Here is a 22,913-nt window from a genome sequence, read left to right as displayed (position 1 = left end):
GTGGTGAGCTCACAGAGGTCGCTTTGAAGTTTCTATTCAGGTCTTTGTCCCATTCAGGCTGCTGGCAGCAGACATCTCTACTAGAGCCTGGCCCCTCCCATCGTCACACCGTCTTCTCACACACACACACACATACACACACACACACACACACACACACACACACACACTCCAGAAGAAAAGAAGGCACGTCCGCAGGTCCTGTCCATCACACAGGCCTTAATTAGAGTGGATTCGAATGCACCCTTTTGTATCCTTCTCACTCTCTCCTCTTTCTTTAACCCCCACCCTCTCTCTCTCTTTCTCTCCACTCATTTCACTCTCTTTCACCAGCTCCCCACCCTGTCTTTTTCTCTCATCCCTCCCTCTCTCTTCTAACCCTCTTTCACTTTTGTTGCCCTCCTTTTCTTGGCAGGGAGTGAGGCACCTCTCCAGACGTTTTCTTCTCTGTTCCTTGAGCCCCCACTATCCCCCTCTTCCCTCGGTGCTCTCCCACCCATCTGGGAGCTGAGTGTGACCTAATGTTTGACAGACAAGTAGCCTTGGAGAAAGGACTCATCTATCAGAGGCTTGTAATTCTATTAGAATGGACAGAACAGCCCCCCAGGCCAGCGTTTGGCATATTCTCTCCATCAATTTAGCTCTTCTCTAAACCCTCTGGGCCACAGGCCTACAAAATGCAGTTTACGCTAACAAATAATCACAGCGAGTTAATAACATGTGTGTGTGTCTGTGCATGTCCTAACTTTCTAACCGATTTTTTCATCTGGAATCGTTGAGTGTCGACTTCTTTGATATTAAGCTTCAAAGAACAATTTCTCTTTTTAAATTCTAATCTCATCTGAGAAGCTGAAAAAGGTACAATGCAGGGAACTGTGGAGAGTTAAGATAGGAGGATCACAACCAGCTACTAATCAGGATTGTTATCAAGATCCCAAAATGTTTATATGTAGACAAAGATGTCTACACGAAACATCTATTGTCTTGTTATCAGACCTAATTACTGATATGACAGAAGAGGAGAGGAGAGGAGAGAGGAGAAGAGAAGAGGTTTTTGCTCACATCTCCTGCTGGGATGTTAAATTGAGGAGGACATGTTTAGCGCAGATTGTTATTTGTCTGTAATCAGTGCTTTCCTGTCAGTCATGATGACTGAGCCGAGCAGAGGAGAGGAGGTAGAGTGAAGCAACAGAACGAGGAAAGAAGAGGAAGACGTCTGGACAGCAATCAAGCATAGGCTACCACAACAGGAAATGTAAGTCTGCGGATGCCCCAGCTGTTGTGTAGCTTGGCCTCGCTGCTGCTGCTGCTGCTGCTACAGTCAAATCAAAGCAGCATGAATAGCTCATACAACTACTTTCAAGTGTCAGCCTCTGAAAATAGTCTGTTTACATTAATAGCATTTCCCCACTGTTTCAATGACCCAGTGTTTGAAGTAATTTCATGTTGTTTGCTCTTACGCCCGTGTGTTTTCTTCAGTGTAATGGCAGTGAACGCTTTACTGTGCGTGAGACGGACGGGAAACATGTGTGTCTCTGTTAAGTGCTTGTCTCTCTGTGAGGATGTGTTGTCCCAGCGGTTAATGGCTGCTCGATATTGATTACAGCTGCAACGTCCGAGTCACATGTTCCTCGTCCTCTCCAGATAACGAGGGTTAACCACTTGACCCCGTGCATGCCAAGGGGCTCCGCTCATACCTGGATCCGCGGCCCCAGCTAAAGCCACATCTCCCACAGCCCCGTTGAGGCCGCAGCCCTCTGGTCTCCAGGCTGGCCCGTAGATCATGACTGTGTCATGGAGCCACACCAGAGGGAAATGTGCCAGACTTCATTAAGGGCAGATTAAAAGCAAGAGGCGGCCACTTAAACTGTGATTTATTTTCACTGTGAGGTTGCTGGACTGACTACAGGCCCGCAGCGCCTTCATCCCAGAACGGTGATGTCATGGTTTCAGTGTTTGCTAAGTGTAAATATCAGATTGGGAAGGAACTATGTCCTCGGCAGCAGGGTTCATCTTAGAGTTTCAGAGAGAAGAAAACATAAGCAAGGGTGAATGCTTCACTTATTTTCCATTTTAGAGCTGAAACCACCAAATCTGCAACAATTTTGACAATCGACTCATCATTTCAGTCATGTATCAAGCAAAAATGCCAAGATGTGAACATTTGAGCTGAATATCTTTGAGTTTTTAGGTTTTGGCTGGCAAAAAACATGCAACTTGAGGATGTCTCCTCGGGCTCTGCTTGGCATTTTTCACCGTTTTCTGACATTTTCTAGACTAAACAATGAATGAATGAACAAAACAAACACTCAGTAAGTTAAAAGATAATGAAAATAATCTGCAGTCGAAGCCCATACTCCATATTGCAGTGTCTGGAGAGCGTCTGTAGCTTCTGTGGTATCAAAGTACATTCAGGCTATTTATAGAAGCACTAATCACAGCCACCTATACACATTAACACAATGACCTCATTCCTTGAAAACGCCACTATTTCATAGGTGGCTGTCTGACGGGTGGGGGGAAGAAAAATCTAACTGCCTTCCATGGTGTGGACTGAACATTCACTGTACTCCTTTGTCCTTACATGTACTGCGCTGCATGTCAGGTTACATAAAGCTTTTTTGTGTTTATGTAGAGTAATGTGGACAGTCCATTATCAGCTACATACCCTCCATAATCCTCTTATACTGAATGTGATGATGTGTTGTTCCTCTGCCACGTGTACAGTTATATACTGTTGTAAAAGATTTGTTTTTATTGCTTCCCAAGGCAAATCTCTGTATGATATTGCACTTGGCTAATAAAGTGTTTTTGATTCTGCTGATCCAAGGCTGCGGTTTTGATCACACTCCTACGACAACAGCATGGCATGTCCACTATTATTGTCCTGGAGCCATATTTCTATTGGTCAATCATCTTTGGCCACAGCTGTGACAGCCGTCAAAGCTGGACACAAGCGGCATCTCATTGGCTCGCAGCTGATCAGGTATCTATCTGTGTCCGTGTGATTGGCCGCTGAAGTATCAGGTATCCCAGACGTCCAAGCCTTCAGACGGGACATGCCAGCTCTGTGGCAACTGGCCAGTGTTTGCGGTTACTATGACCACACTGTGATCCTCTGTAGCCAGGATCCTGAGGATACAGCCGTAGCACTCCAACTTCTGTGCCCCCTGTTATCTCTCTCTCACACACACACACATGCACACACGCACACAAACAGATGCAAATACACAAGTATAAATACACTCAGATAATTAGAGTGCATAATCATTTGGGTGTAAACCCGATGTTGAGCTGTCGGCTTATTGTTTCACAAAGATTTATGGGCTGTCAAGGCACCACAGGATGTAATCAGAATTATTTCTGGAAGCGTGTGACTTTACATGTCTGTTATCTTTCCTTTCCAATTACACTGAATTCCCCCTTCTGTACTCTGTGAATCGATTTCATCACAACCATTAGGGGGCGGCATTGATTGAATAAATGAAACAAAATTAAGAGTAGGTCTCTCTCCCTCTCTCTCTCAAACACACATATTCTCTCTCTCTCTCTCTCTCTCTCTCTCTCTCTCACACACACACACACACACACACACACACACACACACACACACACACTCACACACACACACACACTCACACACTCACACACACACACACACACACACAAAGGGGGCACAGACATGGACATGATCAATTATGTGTCAAGCATTTCTTCCTCAATGAATGAATGGCCCAATGACTATAGGCTACCGACCGTCTATTGTCTATTGACACTGGAGACTAAGTTCTCATGCAGTTCATTATCCCAGAAGGGGACAACTAGAAAGAGATCCAAAGAGACCATTAATCATCATTCCCTTCAAAGAGAGAAAAGAAAGGACCTAAATAACTGATACTGTAAAAAAAAAATCAATAAACATACATGTAGAAAGATGTATAGTGCTACATTAAATTTATAGCAGTTATATGAATATATATAAGAAAAAAATCCACTGATTCACTTATCCTACCTACCACAGTCTTCATTATTATTCCCTAGAGAAAGATTTTGATAGGCCAGTATATTGCAAACATGTTACAGACAGAAGCAGGTCCTGGGCTTAAAGGGGCCAAAGTTTTGATCCTTGTAAGCACTTTTACGCACAGTCCAGCAGCCTATCACGCTCGTTATCCTCACCAAAGCTTTCAGCATGACGAATAATTCCAAAGTCCATTTCAATTTGGGTCGATGGCTCGGGACCGAGGTGGTGGGGGGTGGAGATGCGGGGGTCAACCCAATATCAGACCCCCACCCCTCGCCCCCCCCCCTTTTTTTTCACCCCCTCTCTCTCCCCACCATCCACCCCTCCACGTCCCCATAAATGCCTTCGCTTCCTGCTTCCAAGTTCGGACAGAGCGCTCTGATTGGCCGCGGCTCGCACTGTGGGCTGTTCCCCCTGCGCTCGCTTCGGCTCGGGTTACAGTTGAGCTCGAGCTGCTGCACACAGCGGAGCGCAGAGAGTTTTCTACACGGTAGGAAAAAAGGAAAAATTTATACACCGGCATGGAAATGTTGGCGAGCGGATTTAGAGCCACGGCTGGTGAGCACGTCTAATCTTCTCTTTGCCACTTTTTGCGCCTGTGGTGTCCGAGCACTATTTACGCACTGGCCACGCAGCATGCCCGAGTTGGACTAGAGGCGACCCTGCCGGAGCGCAACACGCACGCGGAACAGCGCTGAGAGCCGGGAGGGATATTTACAACAGAAACTCAATTCCTTTCCACAGAAGAATAGCAGAGGGCGGATGACTGAAAGATAACACTGGAATGAAGTGGACCTCGAGATTCCCAGCGTGCTGCGGAGTTGTGACTGATGGATGAATGTGGTCATCTGTAGGCTATATACAGCGACAGGTACAGACACCATCAGGGGAGCTTTGACAAAGACACGGCGCAGCGGTTGATCGGCAGCCGCATCGCCCAAAAAAAAAATAACTGTGCGATTGGTTAGATCTGTTTCATCACCACACATCGAATCGTATCGCTGAGTTGTCTCTATAGAGATTTGAAAAGGTCGTCAAGGGCTGTTTTCGTCTCAGCCACAGGTCAACCAGGACACTCGGGGGCTGCTTTTTTCCTCCAGATCCCATCAAGAACCGAGGGCTTCTTCTTCGCACGTCCTGCGGACAGTTCAGTCAAGGACACGGGGGTCTGGAGCAGATTTTAAGAAGTAGGACAGAAGGACATGTATCTGATATCGACCTCACATGCTCCCGACTGATCGACGCTCACCTTCCCAACGGGCGAACCACAGATAAAGGCTGCCAGGCGCACTGTCCGACGCTCTGAGTTATCGGCTCACTGTCTGTACATTTATCAGAATGGCGGGACTCGGTTGTTGGAAGTATTACCTCTGGATCTTTATTTTAATGTGTAGGTCGGCTTTACCCTCAGCAAAATCGTTGGAGACTATAATTTGGAGCTCGCAGAATTCCAAGTAAGTCTCGTATTTCATTTGTACAAGCATGCCAAAGTCGTTGGGTGTGTGCGTAATGGAGGACTAACATTAGAGGAAAAGTTGCCATTGTGTGCAAGCTGGGTTAAATGTTCTGTTAAATGTGCCAATTATGTGCAAAAGAAAATAATGTGTTTAGTTTTAATTGTCATTCCTGCGCCGCAGCGTTTTTGTGTTGATTTATTTCTCAGTGGGGAATTTCCCAACACCAAAGGAACACAGCAGATACAGGCTTATACAATGTACAGTAGGCCTCACTTAAATCTCAATAATAGATGTTTAATTATAGCAATTTATGACATTACACGCACCATTTTATTACCACACAGAGGGCAAACTCCACTTGGTCACTTCTATATCAGAGTTTTGAGAGTTTGTCCACTTCTCCTCCATAATTTATTGTAATTGTTGTAATCACCTGAGTAGAGATTGAAAGAGAAAAACAAGTGAAGCATGTCAAGCGTGTCAAGGTGTGGCCCAGTTAATTGGATCGAGGATATTTCTCTGCTCGGTCCAGTCTCAGGAGCCCCTGGACACGGGCTACCTGGCTCCTGGGAGGGCCAGTGCTGCGTCCCAACTTTCCAAGTTTGAATTCAGTTTACCCACAAAAATGTGTGAAGAGATGGTTTCAGATATCAGAGTAACAAACATTTGAAAAGAATAAAAATTTTCTTAATTGTCCTGGCTTGGATCCAGTCTAATTTCTCAACATCAAATCAAGGGCAAGTTTCTCAAAAACAAGCAGCTGAAGCCAGGCATTTTTTTTCTTAAAAAAAAAAATCATATTATTCCCATCAAAACAAGCAGAGTGAGCCCAGACTGCTGATAATAAAATACGCTCTGGTAACAATTATCGCCCACTTAGACTTGACTCCCACATTTGCATGATGTTGGAAAGCATACAAAAGGGGAAAATAAACTAAAAGGAGAAAAAAAAACAAAAAAAAAGCCCTCCTGTATTTCTGTAAGGTTGGAGCTGAGGAGCTGACCTTCATTTGAGCTCACAGCACCGAGGGGAAATGGAGAGTAGCTCTACCAGCTTATAACTAGAACTTATTCATTCAAGTGAATCCATAATATCCCCCAAATGTCAGATGTCATAGGAGCTCGTTGTGCAGTCAGTGACTATGAATATTGCTGCCATGTTCATTGGAGTGTGTGTCTATATATATGTGTGTATGTGTGTGTGTGTGTGTGTGTGTGTGTGTGTGTGTGTGGCCCTGTCCTAATGGTAAGACTACGGCCCATCAGCTTTTATTTGACTATGGCTGCAGAGGTGGTGGAACAATGAGCTTCATCAGACAGAGATATCACACATGCACAAAAAAACTCACACCTTGTGTCAGTCATGGCCAGACAAATGGTTGGGAAAAAAAAAAAAAAGAGGGAGACATTTATTGATTGATGATGTCACCTGGAGGGAATGTCTTAGAAGGTTACCACGGTGGTTTAGAGGGATTGGAAGATCATTCCTCCATCTGTTTCTCCACTTTCCTCCTTGTAAAACCCCCATGCCGACCGAATATTTCATAAAGTTCACAGTGGAACAATAATGCACTCTACAAAGTGTTCTCTCAACCTAATTATCCTGCTGCTCAGCGCTTAGAAAACAATAGACAATTATCTTGCTGTGTGCAGGCTTTGCAATAACAGAAGACAAACCTGTTTTTCTTCTGAAATGTATCAGTCAGCAGCGCTGTCTGATAGGCAATAAAAAAAGAGAGAATACTTGTACAGCAACACGCATCAGTCATCATTGTTTTGTTTTTTTAAAAATCCATCTCTCTGTCTTGGCCTGTATTGCTCCACAGTGATAACACAGAAAGCGAGAGGCCTATAGAAATGTACAGTACGCTATCTGGTGACTTATCTAGATTTACGATGTCTTACTTCCTGTTCCCACTTTGGGGAGCACTGCTGCCTCAGCTAATAAATTAATCTGGCCCTCTGCTTGCACACTCCACCACATACACACAAAATATAACAATACCAGCACCTCCCCACAGGCCATGAGTTATGAGACAAAGTATAGGAAACCAGCAGGTTTGGGCCACTATGGTGTGTGTGTGTGTGTGTTGTTTTTTCTTCTTTATGCGTGTGTGCAGACTTGTGTGTCCGTGTTTATATGCGGGTTCCTGCGAGTGTTCCTGCAGTTATGGATTTCTATGTGAGGATGCTATCACTCCAGCGCCTGGCGTTATCAATAACTGGGGTTTGCTTAATTGATTTCCTCTCAGCGTGCTTGAACAGGCAACATACATCATCACTGTAGTGCCGTCTGGAAAGAAGAAAGAAGAAGAAGAAGAAGAAACATCCTTGAGTATTAGTTTTCCTGGAGGATGTATCAGACCTTTTTGATATTTAATGTGAGGTTGGATGAGTGAAATGGCGAGAGGGGGGGTAAGAGGGAGGTAGGAGGGTGGGTTTTTGGTGGAGGCGCAGCCGTGCAGAAGAAGACTGGATGTGTCAACGTCCTCGGCCGGTAAAAAAAGCGTCTTAACATTTGATCAGAGCAAATCGGATTAGTTCTCATTTAGCTGAGTGGGATTACGCCAGAAAATGTCACTTTGTTATGACTGATCACGTCCCATCGGTTTGGCTGCAGCCAGCAAAGCAATGTACAGGCATACTACATACGTACATACACACACACACACACACACACACACATACTCGCTGTGTGCTCAGGAATGCTGCAGTGATGCCAATTTAATGATAATCTGACAAGGTTGCCATGAGTGGTTCCTGCACGTCCTCTAACCCTCCTTAGCTAATATTTACCTCATGACCTGTAGCAACCACAGCCTGTTTGCAGCAGCTCAGGAGACAAACAAGATGATGGGAGACTGAAAACACTTTTGCACACCTCTGAAAACATACAGTGGGAGAACAGCCACGGGCTGGCTAAGAGTCTGCTGCACTGATTTTGAACTCCTCACATTTTCAACAAAGCTTGGAAACAGTTTGTAGACATTTTTTGGCCCCTGTCTAGGTTTTGAAGCCCACTAAAAGAACAGAAAATAGTATAACAGAGGCGTATGTGTTGATAAAAGTCAGCTAAAGACTGTGTTGCTGTGGGTCTTCGCCATTGACTTTAGCTGCCAGGCTCACAGTTTAACAGTTGACTGGTTTGGTTTATAACATGCTTGCACGGTTTAAAGGTTCAGCGAGTTTGATGATTAAGCTGGATTTAATTGTGATATTTAGCAAACATCTTTATTTTTTCCAAAACAACAACAACAGGAAAAACAATTAGTATCATAATCTTTTCAGAGAAAACAAAATGATGGTGATGAGGTTACTTTTTATTTGGCTGCTATTAGTAAAATATGTGCACAGAAGGCATAATTAAAGTTCAAGTTTTGTTTTTATAATTAGCTTTTTCCGCTAATGTAATTGAGGGAAACTTTTTTTTTCTTCCCCTTTTGAGGTAATTAGGAAAAAAACAAACCTCTTCCACATCTTTGTTTTTAGAAACCGGTCTTATCAAAACAAATGTTTGAAAGTTTTTCACTCAAACACTTAGAAACCTTTTGACTCCTGCAAAGTGATGTTCTGAAAAGCTCCTCCACGCTGACATTTAAATATAAGGAGGATTTCGGCAGGAGGTTAAAAAAAAACCCAAAACAAACAGCAACTGCAAAACTGTGAAACTGCCGCAACCTGTTGAACAAGAGCCGGATGAGACTTGAGGACTAGACCAGAAACAGGATTTGCTTCCTCGCAAAAGGAGTCCAGTGAATGCTCGCTGCAGCGCTGGGTCACTGCTGAGAGGGTCAGAGGCCTGTTTTTGTTTCTTCCCTGCCCCACGCCCTGCTGCTTGCCCCCTTTACCCCTGCGATATACACCTTCTCTCTCCTTGCCTTCCTGAGTCCCCCTTCACTCCCCCCCCCCCGCCCCCCCCACACCCTTTAGACTCTGATCGTGTTTCTCTCTGATAGAGATCTCATTACACACAGAGAGGACTTAGAGCCTGAGCCCCACTCAGAGAGCAAGAGGGAGGGCCAACCAATAAGAAATACTTCTGGAAAGCAACTGGCCAACGGTGCTGTAAAGGCACCCAGTGTCTCGCTATGAGGACAGCTGCGTTCGCTTGTATGTGCGTGCACTTCTGTGTCGACATGTCTGTTGTTTCAGCGGTGTGTGTGTGTAGCGACAGATTCTTCATTTGGTTATCTATGTGAGGCACCTGGACTCGGAGAGGGGCTTGCAGCTCTTGAGGATATTTCATGGAAAATGCTGTTTTTTTCCATCATGGTTTCACTCCAGATGGACTCACTTTATCCGCTGGTGGTTTGGCTGCCACATCACTGAAAGCTGATCATACTGTTTTTGTGTGTTATTGATGCGTTCATTTCTTCATATTCAAGCAGTGGTGCACACGAAACCCAGCTTTGTCCGCCGAATTATAAGTCGCATTTGCAACCAATTTTGTAGCTTTTTTTTTTTTTTTTTTTTCATGTGCATAGAGTACTTCATGCGTTCCCAACTGGCCGCCATGACCCAGAGTTACATTTGGTTTTCTTTTAAGAGGTATTAGAAGGACTTATTCACAACTGGGACAACAGCTGAATGCAATGAAGTACAAGCTAGTGCCAGAATGATCAGTTGATAATCAATTGGGTGATCAACAGGAATAGAGGCAGGAATATCTTGTTTTGTGTGTGTGTGTGTGTGTGTGTGTGTGGGAGGGGGTTGTCTTATCCAATGAATAACCAGTACCTGACAGATCAAGATACTGCATCACATGCAACAATTGTGTTAAGACAACCTAAAACAACCAGAGATATTAAAAGATCAGATACCATGTTAACATTGTTATATATTATATATTGTCATATTGCCAACACCTACAATTAAATAATCACTTGTAATTTATTTTTTAAAAGTGTTTTTTAATTTTTTTTTTTCTAAATGTAAGTATTTGCTGCTTTTCTCTGATTCATATAATTTTATGAAGATGCCAACTTCTCTGAAAATAAAAAAGTATTTCATGACGTTTTTATGACATTTGATAGACAAGATTCTTATTCATTACCCAAATAATAGCAGACAGCGTGATCAAAAATAAAAATAATCATTATTTGCAGCCCTAGAACAAATAATTGATATAAATATTGATCCTGAGAACCAGAGTTTGGAACCATTGAACTTTCACACAGAAGTTTTCAGGACAATTCAGATAGTTGTAAGTTGTCTGTTGTTAGGCACAGAAAACTACGCCCAAAGTGTTACAACTTTTTGCAACTCAACATATTGTTTAATTTAGAAAACTACTTCAATAGAGATAATTGGGCCAAAATAAACAAAGTAAACTGGTTATTTGATCTTAATTTTGTCCAGTTTTTGCAAATCCACTTGTTTTCTAAAATGAAATGAGCATTCTGTTAATTTATGTGTTCATACTATAATTAAAAAACACTAAGGCTCCTATGAAAGGGACAAGTATAAGCTTATGGAAGTGAATGAGTGCTTGAGAGTGCAAGTTAGTGTGCCATTGTTCTTTGTCCAGCCACAGTGGAGCATTAAGGAAGTGTTAGGAGCGTGCCAGTGTGCCCCTGTGAAAGTGTTGAGGGCCGAGTGGTGGAAGAGTGTGGAGTGGCTGAACAGTGGCAGCCTTACAGGCAGTTAGCGACCCGGCTTCATTAGTCGGAGGCCTGGCTGGCAGCAACCAGGAAGTTCCCATCAGCTCCAGCTCTGCCAAGCAGAGGCACAGGCGCGGTGCTGGAAAGCTTCCCTTAAGATTTCTACTCATCTCCTCACCGCCGCTTTAGCTGAATCAAGTGAAAATGTAGCGATGCAGAGTTACAGGAAGTAGGAAAAAAAGTTGAATGGGCAAAGTCTGCCTTTTGTTTGCCATCTTAGCTCTTTTACATAAGAGCAGTTGAAAATAAGGGGATTAAACAGGAGAGGAAAGGAAGCTAATGTAGAGCGTTGAAACGCAGCCCTGGGCTCAACCGCACATCCTTTCAGTCCAGTGTAGAGCTCCCAGATTACTTCCATGTGTCAGTGCGAGGGGGAAAGAGAGGGAGAAAAAGAAGAAAGGGGGACAGGGAGAGAGGAGTTGAGCAATTGAAAAGCAAGCGGACTTGGATTGGTGGAGATCAGCGGCGGTGTTGGACAGTGGAACGGATCTGTGTGACAGCCATCTCTAAAACCATTACCCCTGCGGCTCCGACTCGGGAACTCGTAACCTCCTCCTCCGGACTGACCTCATAGACTTAACTCTTTCTCAGAGAACCCCTCTGTGCTGTGGAGGCAGACCTCATCAGACGCCAGTCCCAAGCAGCGGGCAAGTAACCTTAACAGCCAGCTGCACTAGAAGTTCTTTAAAGACGTCATGAGTTGTCACCGGCATACAGGCAGCGAGGGATCTGTTTTCACCCAGTTTGTGGCACTCCAAAGACTTTTGTGGGGAGGTTTGAATTTAGTGTGCCAGGATTTTGGGGAAGGGGATGACAAATTCCAACAATGGAAAAAAATATAGATTGGGATAGGACTAGGAGAGGATGTTTATTAACAAATAAAAATGTCATGGTTTTGCTGAGAATTTGAGTTTACAATGTAAACGAGGTGAAAATAACTCTTTCCTTTTTTTCAGTGCTGAAAAACAAAACTACAAAATATATTTGAAATAAAAAAAACAATCTCAACTCAAACTCTAATTTCTAGCTTTACTAGTAATTTTACTAGCTTGTTCCAAGGCTTTCAATTGCATTTCATGGTCTTCCTCAGCAACCTGAGTGTAAGAAAATTATCCCTGGAACAGAAAGTATATTTTTGTAGAAGGTGAAACTTTATTATTAATCTTTTAAACAGTAGTTTAAAGTTAAAAAAAAATAACATTTTAACTCAAGGTCCACTTAGTTTTTTTTTCTGTAGATGCAGTTGAAGACCAGAAATCTAGTAAGTGGACCTTGAATTATTATTATTTTTTCCTTTGGTTGAACTATTTCCATTTCCAATGTCAGGAATTAACTTTAACCTTCTACAAAAATATACTTTTTTCTAATAATCATAAAACTATAATATAATATAATATAATATAATATAATATAATATAATATAATATAATATAATATAATATAATATAATATAATATAATATAATATAATATAATATAATATAATATAATATAATATAAAAACAATAAAATATACTATAATATAATGTAATTTAAATCTTTATGGCTACTATTGAACTTTTCCACTTACCTGCACCCCCTTAAACAGAACCAAAGTAACGTTTATTTTTGTAACAGGTCATAGGAGTGACCACATGAAGTATGACCATACCCGACCAGCTCTGAACTTATCATTAATGATCATCATGGAGCTCTTTGTTCACTGTTATGAGTACACTAATGGAGTGACAGTGTAATTGAATGGAGTGGTAGGATAATAGAATGATAGAATGATAAAGTAATGGAATAGTGTGGTATCAGCCCCCTTTTCCCAAGGGATACCCCCCGTAAGTGTGTCAGCGTGGCAGATGGGCGGTCTGTAACAAGCCCCCCTCCCCCATGTTAATTATAAAGCATCATAATCCATCTATGGCATACAGAGGCAGGACATGGAGACTATTAGGGGGAGCATGGAAATGGCACAGTGTATAATCCTCAGGACTTTACCACTATTAGGCTCCCCAGGCATTGAGCAAAAAACACTCATTTCTCCAGTAATCTAGTTTGAGCAGTCCCTCTCTTGTTCTCTGTGTGTGTGTGTGTGTGTTTGTGTGTGTGTGTAAATGTATGTCCCAAATTTTTAGACGTTAACTGGAAGTTTGATTTTTTTCTTTGATTTTTCTCCTACTTTTTCCCCACCATGCCCACAGGCAAGACAGACAGCCCCAAAAAGCATTTGAATTTGTGTGTGTGTATGTGTGTGTGTGTGTGTGTGTGTGTGTGTGTGTGTCTGTGCATGCCTCCATTTAACCCTTTCTGCCAAGTCTTGGCTCAGCCTTTTCTAAGCAAACTCCCAGCGTGATCCCGGTCCCCCTTGTGCTGGTGAGAGGAGTTGGAAGAAAAGGCCTGTGGGACTCCCGCTGCTCCCAGGCTCGGCCCCGGCCCCTCCGCCCACGAGGGCCGGTCCTGGGATTTGCTGCGCGCCGGGGCTCTGTGTGGCAGCTGTGACTGACGCTTCAATCACCTCTCCCTGGGACACCCCAGCGCAACCCTGCATTCCCTTTCACACCTCGGAAACGGGGGGGAAAAAGACAATTACACACATATTCAGCAACCTCCTCCTCTAAGTTCTCTCCACAATCCCACGTCTCTAATGTACGGCCATTTACCAGATCTATAAAAAAACATTTCTAAAGTTTCTTGTGTTTTGCAAATAAATCTCCTTCTAAACAACTTGCAAATTAGTTTAGTTGTCTGGAATGCCTGTCTGCAATTTTATTATGTATTTGAAGTTGCTTTTGTTTATTTTATTTTTTTCTGAGTTGTCCTCTCCTAAGTAAACAGTCTAACTCAGCTATTTCCTTAGTATTTCCCTTGATATTTAGAAAATGTAAGTAATGGAAAAAGATTTGAGCCTTAAAGTGGAGTTAATGCTATCATGTATGGATTGTCAGTAAATTGAGTTTGTCTCTGGGCTATTGGAGCAGGGACTCGTAAGCCAGCGGGATTTAAGTCTCTTAATTGAATTATTTTGATTGCTGACTTGATTGATGGAGTCAGATGTGGAGCGTTTTCCATGAGTTTTTGTCTGACTAATTCTTCTTCCAATGGAGCCATACCAGACAGATACAATAGGAACCTGCAATCAATCACAACTGCAACCCCGAGCATTTTGTTTGGAGAGAAATGTGCCTGCCATCAGGTCCGAGTTCCACAAGCCATCCAGACAACGTAAAACCAACAATGACATCAGATAGTAGAGCACTCTAAAGTCTAATCTTCCCATAATGCCATGCTAAACCCCACAGAGACCCACGGCAGGGAGAAAGGCTTTTTTATGCCCCGCCGCTGCTCCTCCTCCCATGGCCTCTGGCTCTGTACGTATGTGTGTGTGTGTGTGTGTGTGTGTGTGTGTGTGTGTGTGTGTTCATGCATGTTGGGAGGAGAAAAAGAATTCAAGAGTGAATGGAGATGTCACTGTCAGACTCTGGCCTCCACATGAATCCGTACCAGAATGGCCATATTGGCAGCTTGTGTATGTGTGTTGAGTGAGAGAGCCTGTCGGGGGTCTGCCGTTTCCCCTCCATGCCGAGTTCTTACGGCCGTGATTGGAGCTCAGCAGGACACAGGTCTATATTTCATCCTATTCATATGAGGGAGACCGTTTCATCTCCCACACACATGTTTCCCATTAGATGTGTGTTTATTCTCCCCCATGATGTGCTTTGGCCATGGAAGCCTCTCATCTCTCCAATATTGGAAATAGGAGTGAAGGTCTGCTAAAGCAAACACAATATCCTAAACCTCTCTGCTAGCTCGCTTTATGAACTATGTGGAGAATAAGACCGAAGCTGTTGCGTTGACTCGATTTAATGAGTAACCGTGGTAGTTTCGCCTCTTAAGTCTCTGTAATATGATATTTCACACTGCGATTATAACTCGCTAATCTTAATACGCGGCGCTCTTCCCGTATTCTGCTGTCTCATCTTCCGTTTTCCCCCATGCACTGAAAACTACCACCGCGACTACTTTTAACTATTCTCCTCATCTGTCTCCCAAGTCCCCCCACTGTGAAACATGACAGCCTGAACCTTCACCACATCACTCCTCTCTTCTGCTCTCCTGTCTCAGAGATGAAAGCTTTTTCTTTGCAGACAAACCTCTGTGAGTCCTTTTCTGCGCGTCAGGCCCAGGCCTCTGTTGCTGCTTTTAGTAGCTCTGTTTGCTGCATTTTCTGATTTATTTATACACTTCTGATTGTAGCACCTCATGCATGTCAAAAATCTCAAAGTCAGAACCTTGCATGTGCATTATGCGCACTGAGTCAAATTCCTATTTGAAATATACATGAATGCATGAATATATTTATTGTTGAGGAGCCCTGGTGCATCCGGGAAAAGTCTCATTTCCTGTAGTGGCCCTGCTCTGGAATGGAGTGGCGTGATCCTTGAAGGCGCCCCACATGCGGCCACCAAATAGAGCCGCCTGGTGCACCTCTTACACAATGGAATGGTAGAGGGAAGGGAAATGATTTGCCTCATTTTGGAGGGGCTGGAGCAGTCGCTTCAAAGCAGTATGCCTGGCTGAGGCTTTAACCGGCCTTCTCTCTGCATTAGATGTGCGTCCTGTGATGAGCCTTTGAAGGGAGCGAGCAGTTCTGGCTGGGAGATTGCGATTGCATTGCACGGGTGTTGGGGTTCGGCCTCGCACTGAGACTTGCAAGTCGGCGGCTTCAGCAGGATTGTGGCGCTCTACTCAGCGTTGCCTAAGTAGGTTGGACTAAAACGTGTTGACCCGAAAGCCGCAATGTGACGAGGGAACAGCTGTTGTGTCACGTTAGGATGTACACACACACATATATCATAGAGGAAGGTAGCGTTTGGATGTGTGTTTGCGTGTGTGAGTGTGTGTGAGTGTGTGTGTGCGCAACAGCTCAGGAGTCAGCTGTGGTTGTCTTGTGCAGATTAAGGTTTGAGTGTGCATTACAGATGGCGGTAATAATGATCAGATAGCCCTTGTAATGGAGACGGCCCAGTTTGTAATGGCTTCCTAAAACAACACATGGAGTGTCTTTACGAGGCCACAATCCGCCCGGTTATCACAGAGCAAACTGTGTGAATAAGAATAGCGTCATGTCAAACAAGCTATTTATTAGCACGCACGTCACAAACACACACACACACACACACATTTCATTTTAATACCGACAGCTTGCATCTTGCCCGCGCTGTGCTTGTTAAAGGCAAGTGTTATCAGAGGAGACACAGACTCCCACTACACCAGTTAGGCCGTCCTCCCCTTTTACATTCACTGTTAATGAGCCTAATGATGTGTGTCTCCGCGATTGCATCAGTCAATATCCTGTTCAATATGGGTTTTAGAAACCCACTGACAACTTAAGCATGTCCGCCTGGATAAGATCTCCCATCTAAGGGAGGAATGAAAGAGCAACTCATTTGTCTTGGATTGGATGGGACATGTGTAGCTGTCTTTTACAATCATGAGCTGAGATTGTAAGCAGAGAATAGACTTGTCACTCAAATGCTCTGATAAGAAGCTTCTTTTAAGAAACAGAAGGCAGCTGTGTATTAAAAACATCGTGTCCTAGTTAGAACAGCGCCTGGCGCTTTCTTATATGGAGATCTATTGTTTGTTTGGTTCAGATAGTTTTCAGTCTTGTTTTTTTTCTTTTTCTTGTCTTTCCTGTTGGGTTCCTTTTTGATTTGAGTGCGGGTTTAGTTTCAGCTAAGTTTTTATTTTTCAGAAGGGGTTTTGTTGGAGATTTTATTTCAGTTTATGTCAGGAGGTGTTTAGTGTGTTAGAGAGCAGGGACGTTTAGTTTAATGCCTTGTTGGAGAGTTGCCGTGGGAGCTTCATACAGTCTGTGTAGTGATTACAGATGTGAACTTTGCATTTCTCATGTGCTTTTTGTACTTTGAATAGAAAACTATGATTTATTATGAACAGTCATATAAGTTAACTTCCATTTTTTATATATAATTTACTATACTAATGTTGGTCTCTTCCCACAGTGAAAAAAGAACAGGCAGAGACCCCTGTGACACTGATAAAAGCTGTTTCTTTTATAAACCACACAGCATTTGATTGATCTGTCCCGTAGTCTTGATCCCTGGGCTTGGCTGATTAAACCTATCCATCAGCTTCTCTTATCAGCGCCCTAACAGATCGACTGCAGGACACTGAACTAAAACCCTTGTATTGTTGTTACAAAGAAAAAGTCAAAGGCTAAGGACAGGGAGGGCGAGGTTTACCAGAACTCTTCTCTTCAAGGCTTGAGAACAAAGCTAAAAAAAAATCCCCACTGTTTTTTTTTAAAGGAATAGTGCCTCTAAAAAGAGCTTCCGAGATAAGGATCTCTCATGCTATTGTCATGAGTGTACAGCACGCACACACATGCACACACACTTTGGCTGTAGCGCATATTGGAATAACCTCTAAATGAGGTCGAACAGTGGCATCGCAGATTGTGACAAGAGTGTTTCCCCTGTTGAGGGAAATCAGAAAGTAATGTTTCCTGTCCGCAGAGTGTCAGCTCCCCACTAGTGATGTGACCCTGCCCTCGGTCACAACTCTCACAGACATCAGCTAGATAATGACATCTCTTTCACTGACAGGCTGTCATTCACATGCCTGTGCAAGCGTTGATACGCACACACACACACGTGCGCGCGCACACACACACGGGCTTGTACGCATGCAGTCATGTACTCGTGCCTGCTTGAAAACGAGGGCAGACTCGCACGGTTGCCGTTATGAATCATCTGAATGATTTGCAAGTCAAATATCCAGTTTCATAAGATGTGCCTGTTATTTTCTGAAATAAATTTGAGTTTCTCATCTTCTGGGTGACTGTTAAAGCAAATACATCAAGGCTACTAAAACGTGGATGATTGCATGTCACTTTGCTCTCATTTATCTGCAAGCATCTATTAACATCATCTTGTCAAGTCAATGAAAACGGCACTGGAAAAGCCAACAGATGGGCTTTTAGAATTCACAGATGTATGATTTTGGGACAGTTTGTTAAAGATAAATCCACTTTTATCTTTTAGCTTATCCTCAACTCCTCAAATTGCATTGATTTACAATTCTTAACATCCAAACAAACTGTTTCACATAGTTCAAGGTAAAAACAGACACTCATGGTGGATACCGATCATATCTCCAGCCTGCATGCTGGTTTATCGTCACTTTGCAGCGTGTAAAATCAGATAGGTTTGCAACTTGCTTCCTTATCAAGAAACAATAAATCTGAGTTTACATAGTGAGAATTTCATGTTGGAAGGACATGGTTTATTGAAATCCTGTTGCAGCATGCCCTGCAGAAGCAGGTGTGGACCTGCTAGCTCACTTACTTGCCGCTAGTGATTTTGGGGGAGGGGGGGTGTGAACACTCCCCAAAAGCTAGACAGGAGAAGTTGCCTGCGTGGCACATTCATTAACCTGGTATTCAGCTAATCTGCTGGCTAATTCATTTAGTCCTCAGAGCGCTCCTGTGTATTAATATACTTTCCGTGCTGCCGCTCATGGGATGCAGAAGGAGCGTAGCCATGGCAATGATTGTGTCATTATTTTGCAGTCAGATGAGTGATATCCCAGAGGGCTGTAGCTGGGTTGTCCAGGCCAGTTGAGAGGGACTGATTAGAATTGCAAATGGCCGCCAAGTGTTGTGTTTATTGTGTGTCTCAATATTGGAGACAATCAGGCGAATCAAAGCCCTCAGCTGGAGAGATGGGACTGAGGCACGGTGGGCCTCTCTGGTTGGCACCATGTCCTCAGTGCTTGCACAGTGCCTCCCCCCCCTTTCCTCCCTCCCTCCCTCTCTCTCTCTCCCCCCCATCTTCTCTCTGTTGCCCTCTCTCTCCGTCGGCTCTGTCGTGTGTATAGGTCCTGAAGTACGTGGACACAGCTGGAGAAAGACAAGGAGAGACAGAGAGAGCCACTAAATCTAGCGTACTCAATCATCTGTAGTGTGGCGGTCCTCTCACACAGCTGAGAAATATTAAACACGCTTTATGATAATGAAAGCGCTGGCGACAGACATAAATATCAGAGGCAAAGTGCTGAAGGATTAAAATGTCTTGTACGTTTGCTCATAACACAAATTTGTCATTGATTTCATGGCTTCCTGAATCGTTAGAGACAGAATTATCAGCTTTTCATCAGTGGAATTTCTTTCTTTTTTTTTCCTTCCTCGGCTCGTCTGTGATGAAGAATATCGAGTCACTGCACATATTAAGGGCTCAGGAATATTCACATATCTGCATGCAGCTCTGTTGTCAAGCCCTGCGAGTGGAACCTATTGGCAGCTCGCCCTTGTTATGGCTGGGTGACAGACTGTGGTGCAAAGTGCCCTAAACACACATTTTTCCCGCAAATCAGTTGTGAATTGTTCTTCCTCAATGATTGGCTATTACCCCGTTATTGACTCACTGTTTGTAAAAGATTCGGCGAGATCCATCTGAAAGCCATCCAGTGCTGTTGTGTGAGACAGGAAGCTAGTGTTTTAGCTCACTCTGTGTAATTCACTCTGTCAGTTGCACACAGAGAGGCCCATCTTCTCTTGTTTCGCTACTGTTGGCTTTTAAAGAATGCGTGTGTGTGCATGTAACGTGCATGCACATGCAAGAATGTGTGTGTGTGTGTGTGTGTGTGTGTGTGTGCTCATGCATGCATATGTCCTGTTTGAACACAGGATAATTCCTCAGGTCATACATGCTCCCCATATAGCACCGCATGACCATTCACAGGCATGTGTGAGGCCCAGGTATGGGCATGCACAGCGAACAGGTATTGCTACAGGGAAATGACTGTTAAAGCTAAGTTTTATTGCACCACACACGTTCTTTCCAGCTCTGGCTGCTTTAGGCTAAATGAAAAACTAAGAGGAATGTGTTCACACTCTATGGAAATCCCTCAGATTTTCTCCGAGCTTTTACCGTGACTTGCGAGCGATGGGAAGGCCAGCAGCAGCCATCATAAGACTCACATGTCTGACATGATATGATCAAGAGTCACCAGCCTTGAAAAGCAACATTCAGCGCATGTGAGAAGCTGCTGCTCATGGCCTGTTTAGGCAGCGCTGCGTGCCATTGAGCTTGACAAGCAGTGGATGAGGGATCCTTAGAATTTTGTGTGCGTGCGTGTGTGTGTGTGCGCGCCCAAGGAGAAAAAAGAGAATGGTTGAGAGGGAGAGTGTGTGTCAGATCGCCGACGTGGCTGTTTGTGAGTGTGTGAAACCAAGGAGAGAGTTCATGAGGTGACATCTCATCAGCTGTTTGACTTTCCCAGTTTCCCAGGGAAGCAGTTTCAAGAACAATGCAGAAGAAAAACCACCAACCACCAACAATTGAAATGCCACAAAAAAAAAAAAAAAAATCCAAAAAAAAAACCCAGCGCTGTTTGTTGGTGACTGAATTATTGCCATTGCTTGAGATTGGAGACAGGGGAAATGTGTGAGTGACTGCACTGTGCTTGTAGCAGACACATATCACCTACCGGACTCCTCTACCCATCCATCTCCCAGCGCTCTTCACAATAGCAGGAATACATTAAAAAAGAGTGAGTCAGGAGGGAAGGGGACGCAAGATAAATATTGTGTTAGTATTTTCCCTCCCTCTCCCTTGCAATTGTCTCTCACACTGACAGATGAACAATGAAAGTATTTTGAACTTTGCTGCGTGCTATCTTTTACTTCTGGGTTCAGAACCGTGCTGTCAAAGCCAGACGTGTTCTGGCAGAGATTGATTGATTTGCTTTCTGTGTGCCATGTCTTCCCTTTGTTCTTCTAGGAAGGCTTTGGCTTCTCTCCAGTGTTCCAGACTTTCTGTAGCTGTGTCATATTAACACCTGTGAACAACATACAGACTCATAAAATATCGATTCAGCTCCCCTTTGATTGTAAAGTATTGCTATAAATCTCAAACTGAAAGCAGCTCATTCTAGATTCTGAAAGAGACGAGCTCAACTCTTTCTGTAGCAGAACCATGTGTTTAAATGATTTATAATAATATAATGTATAATATACCTTGAAGGATAAATATCATATCACTTCATTATTAAAGGCATGGTTCGACATTTGGGAAATATGCTTATTCGTTTCATGACGAATACTGCTCTCATGTCTCTTAGCTAAATATGAAACTACAGCCAGCAGCCAATTAGTTTAGCTTACAGACAGCTTGCCTGGGTCTGTAAAGGTAATAAATTCAGCCTACCAGCAACTTGAAACCTCCCAAATCTACACTCTACATCTTGTTTGTTTAATCTATACAAAAACCAAACTGTAAAAATGACACATTGCAGAGCCAGGCTAGCAGTTGCCACCTGTTTCCTGTCTTTATGCTAAGCTGAGCTAACTGGCTGCTCCCTCCAGCTTCATATTTACCGTACATAAGGTACATGTGTGGTATCAATCTTCTCATCTAGCTCTTGGGAAGAAAGCAAAGAAGCATATTTCCCAAAAATGATGAACTATTCCTTTAAGAAAAACCTCAACAGTAGTGGGTGTCAGGTTTGTTTTAGAGATTGTCTTGTGGTTGATCACTGGCTGATTTGATTCCCAGATGTGTCTGTGCCAAAATGCTGGTGAGCAGGGCAACCAAACCCCCCCCCCCCCCCCCCCCCCCTCCCCAGTGTGTGAGAGCCGACGCATTCCAAGCACGAGTTTGAAAAATTAGCGAACTGTAACTGCAAACCGTAGCCTGACTCTCATCCTCAATGAGCTTTTCACTTTGCTTCGTTATTTAGTCTAAAACTGTGATCCCTTGAGTAATTTTTAACCATGCTGAGATAGGAGGGCAATTGTTAAAAATTGAATTTAACCATGACTGGCTCTATCTAAGCCAAACAGAATTTAAATAACTAGTGTATAATATGGAGCTGTGTGTGTGTGGTGTGTGTGTATGTGTGTGAGCTTTGTGTGTGTGTGTGTGTTTATTAGTACATGTGATGTGCTGATTGAGTGGCAACATTAAAGGGCTGGTTTCTGAGAAATGCTTTCTCGGGTCTTATCGATGGGGTTGGAGATACAGAGCAGAAAATGGCCGCTGGTTAACAACTCAGGCAAGCTGCGTGGGTTTGATAATGGTTATGATTCTTTTTCTCTCTAGTTTCTTCTCCGCTCCCCTAAGTGGGAGTGAAATACAATCGGTTGAGTGTGAGGGATGCTATTGTTCGTCTGGGAGGTTCTCCCGCTTTCTCCCCTCCTGCTCTGCTCGGCAATGATTATAACCTTGCATCCTGGTCCAGCTCTTGACTCCCGGCTCTGCAGCTCTTAGTCTGGGGGGATTCCTCTCTCTAAGACTGTCCGGCCCCCCCACCCACACCCCTGACCACACACACACACACACACACACACACACACATACACACACACACAAGCTCTGGCAGGTTTGGGGTGTCTGGCACACTAACACACACCCTCAACCACTCAGGCATGTATGGACACACGTATATCTGCACACACAGTCATGCAAACACGCTCACACATACAGTGGGTTCTGGCCAGGCGGGTTTGGCAGCGACTGTAGACTGGGCCTGTGGAGAGATCTTTACGGAGCATGCAGAGCCCATCTGTGGCTGCTCCTCAGTGATGGGAGGCAGCTGGCTGTGTGTGTGTGTGTTTGTGTATGTGTTTGTGAATGTGTATGAGTTGTGTTGTGGCCAGGGAAGGAACTAGGGGAGGAAGAAAGAGGCTTGTGTGTGTTCGGGTCACAGAGCAACCCCGGAATGAGGGCTAAACTGACCCAGGCTCTCTTGCTTATCTGAGTCC

General features: G+C 43.8%; 1 protein-coding gene across 1 annotated transcript in view; it reads left to right on the top strand.

The window, feature by feature from the left end:
- The first annotated feature begins 4,444 nt into the window (after window positions 1-4,444).
- Window positions 4,445-22,913, top strand: part of efnb1 (ephrin-B1) — a 56,891-nt gene continuing 38,422 nt past the window's right edge. The window contains exon 1 of the mRNA XM_044363470.1: window positions 4,445-5,478. Coding sequence (XP_044219405.1) covers window positions 5,363-5,478 — 116 coding nt within the window. The 5' untranslated portion in view covers window positions 4,445-5,362. The remainder of the gene's footprint in view (window positions 5,479-22,913) is intronic.

The sequence above is a fragment of the Thunnus albacares genome, chromosome 10 (genome assembly GCF_914725855.1).
Source record: "Thunnus albacares chromosome 10, fThuAlb1.1, whole genome shotgun sequence".
Lineage (NCBI taxonomy): Eukaryota > Metazoa > Chordata > Actinopteri > Scombriformes > Scombridae > Thunnus > Thunnus albacares.
Note: the sequence above shows the minus strand (reverse complement) of the source record. Positions and strands in the feature narration are given on the sequence as shown.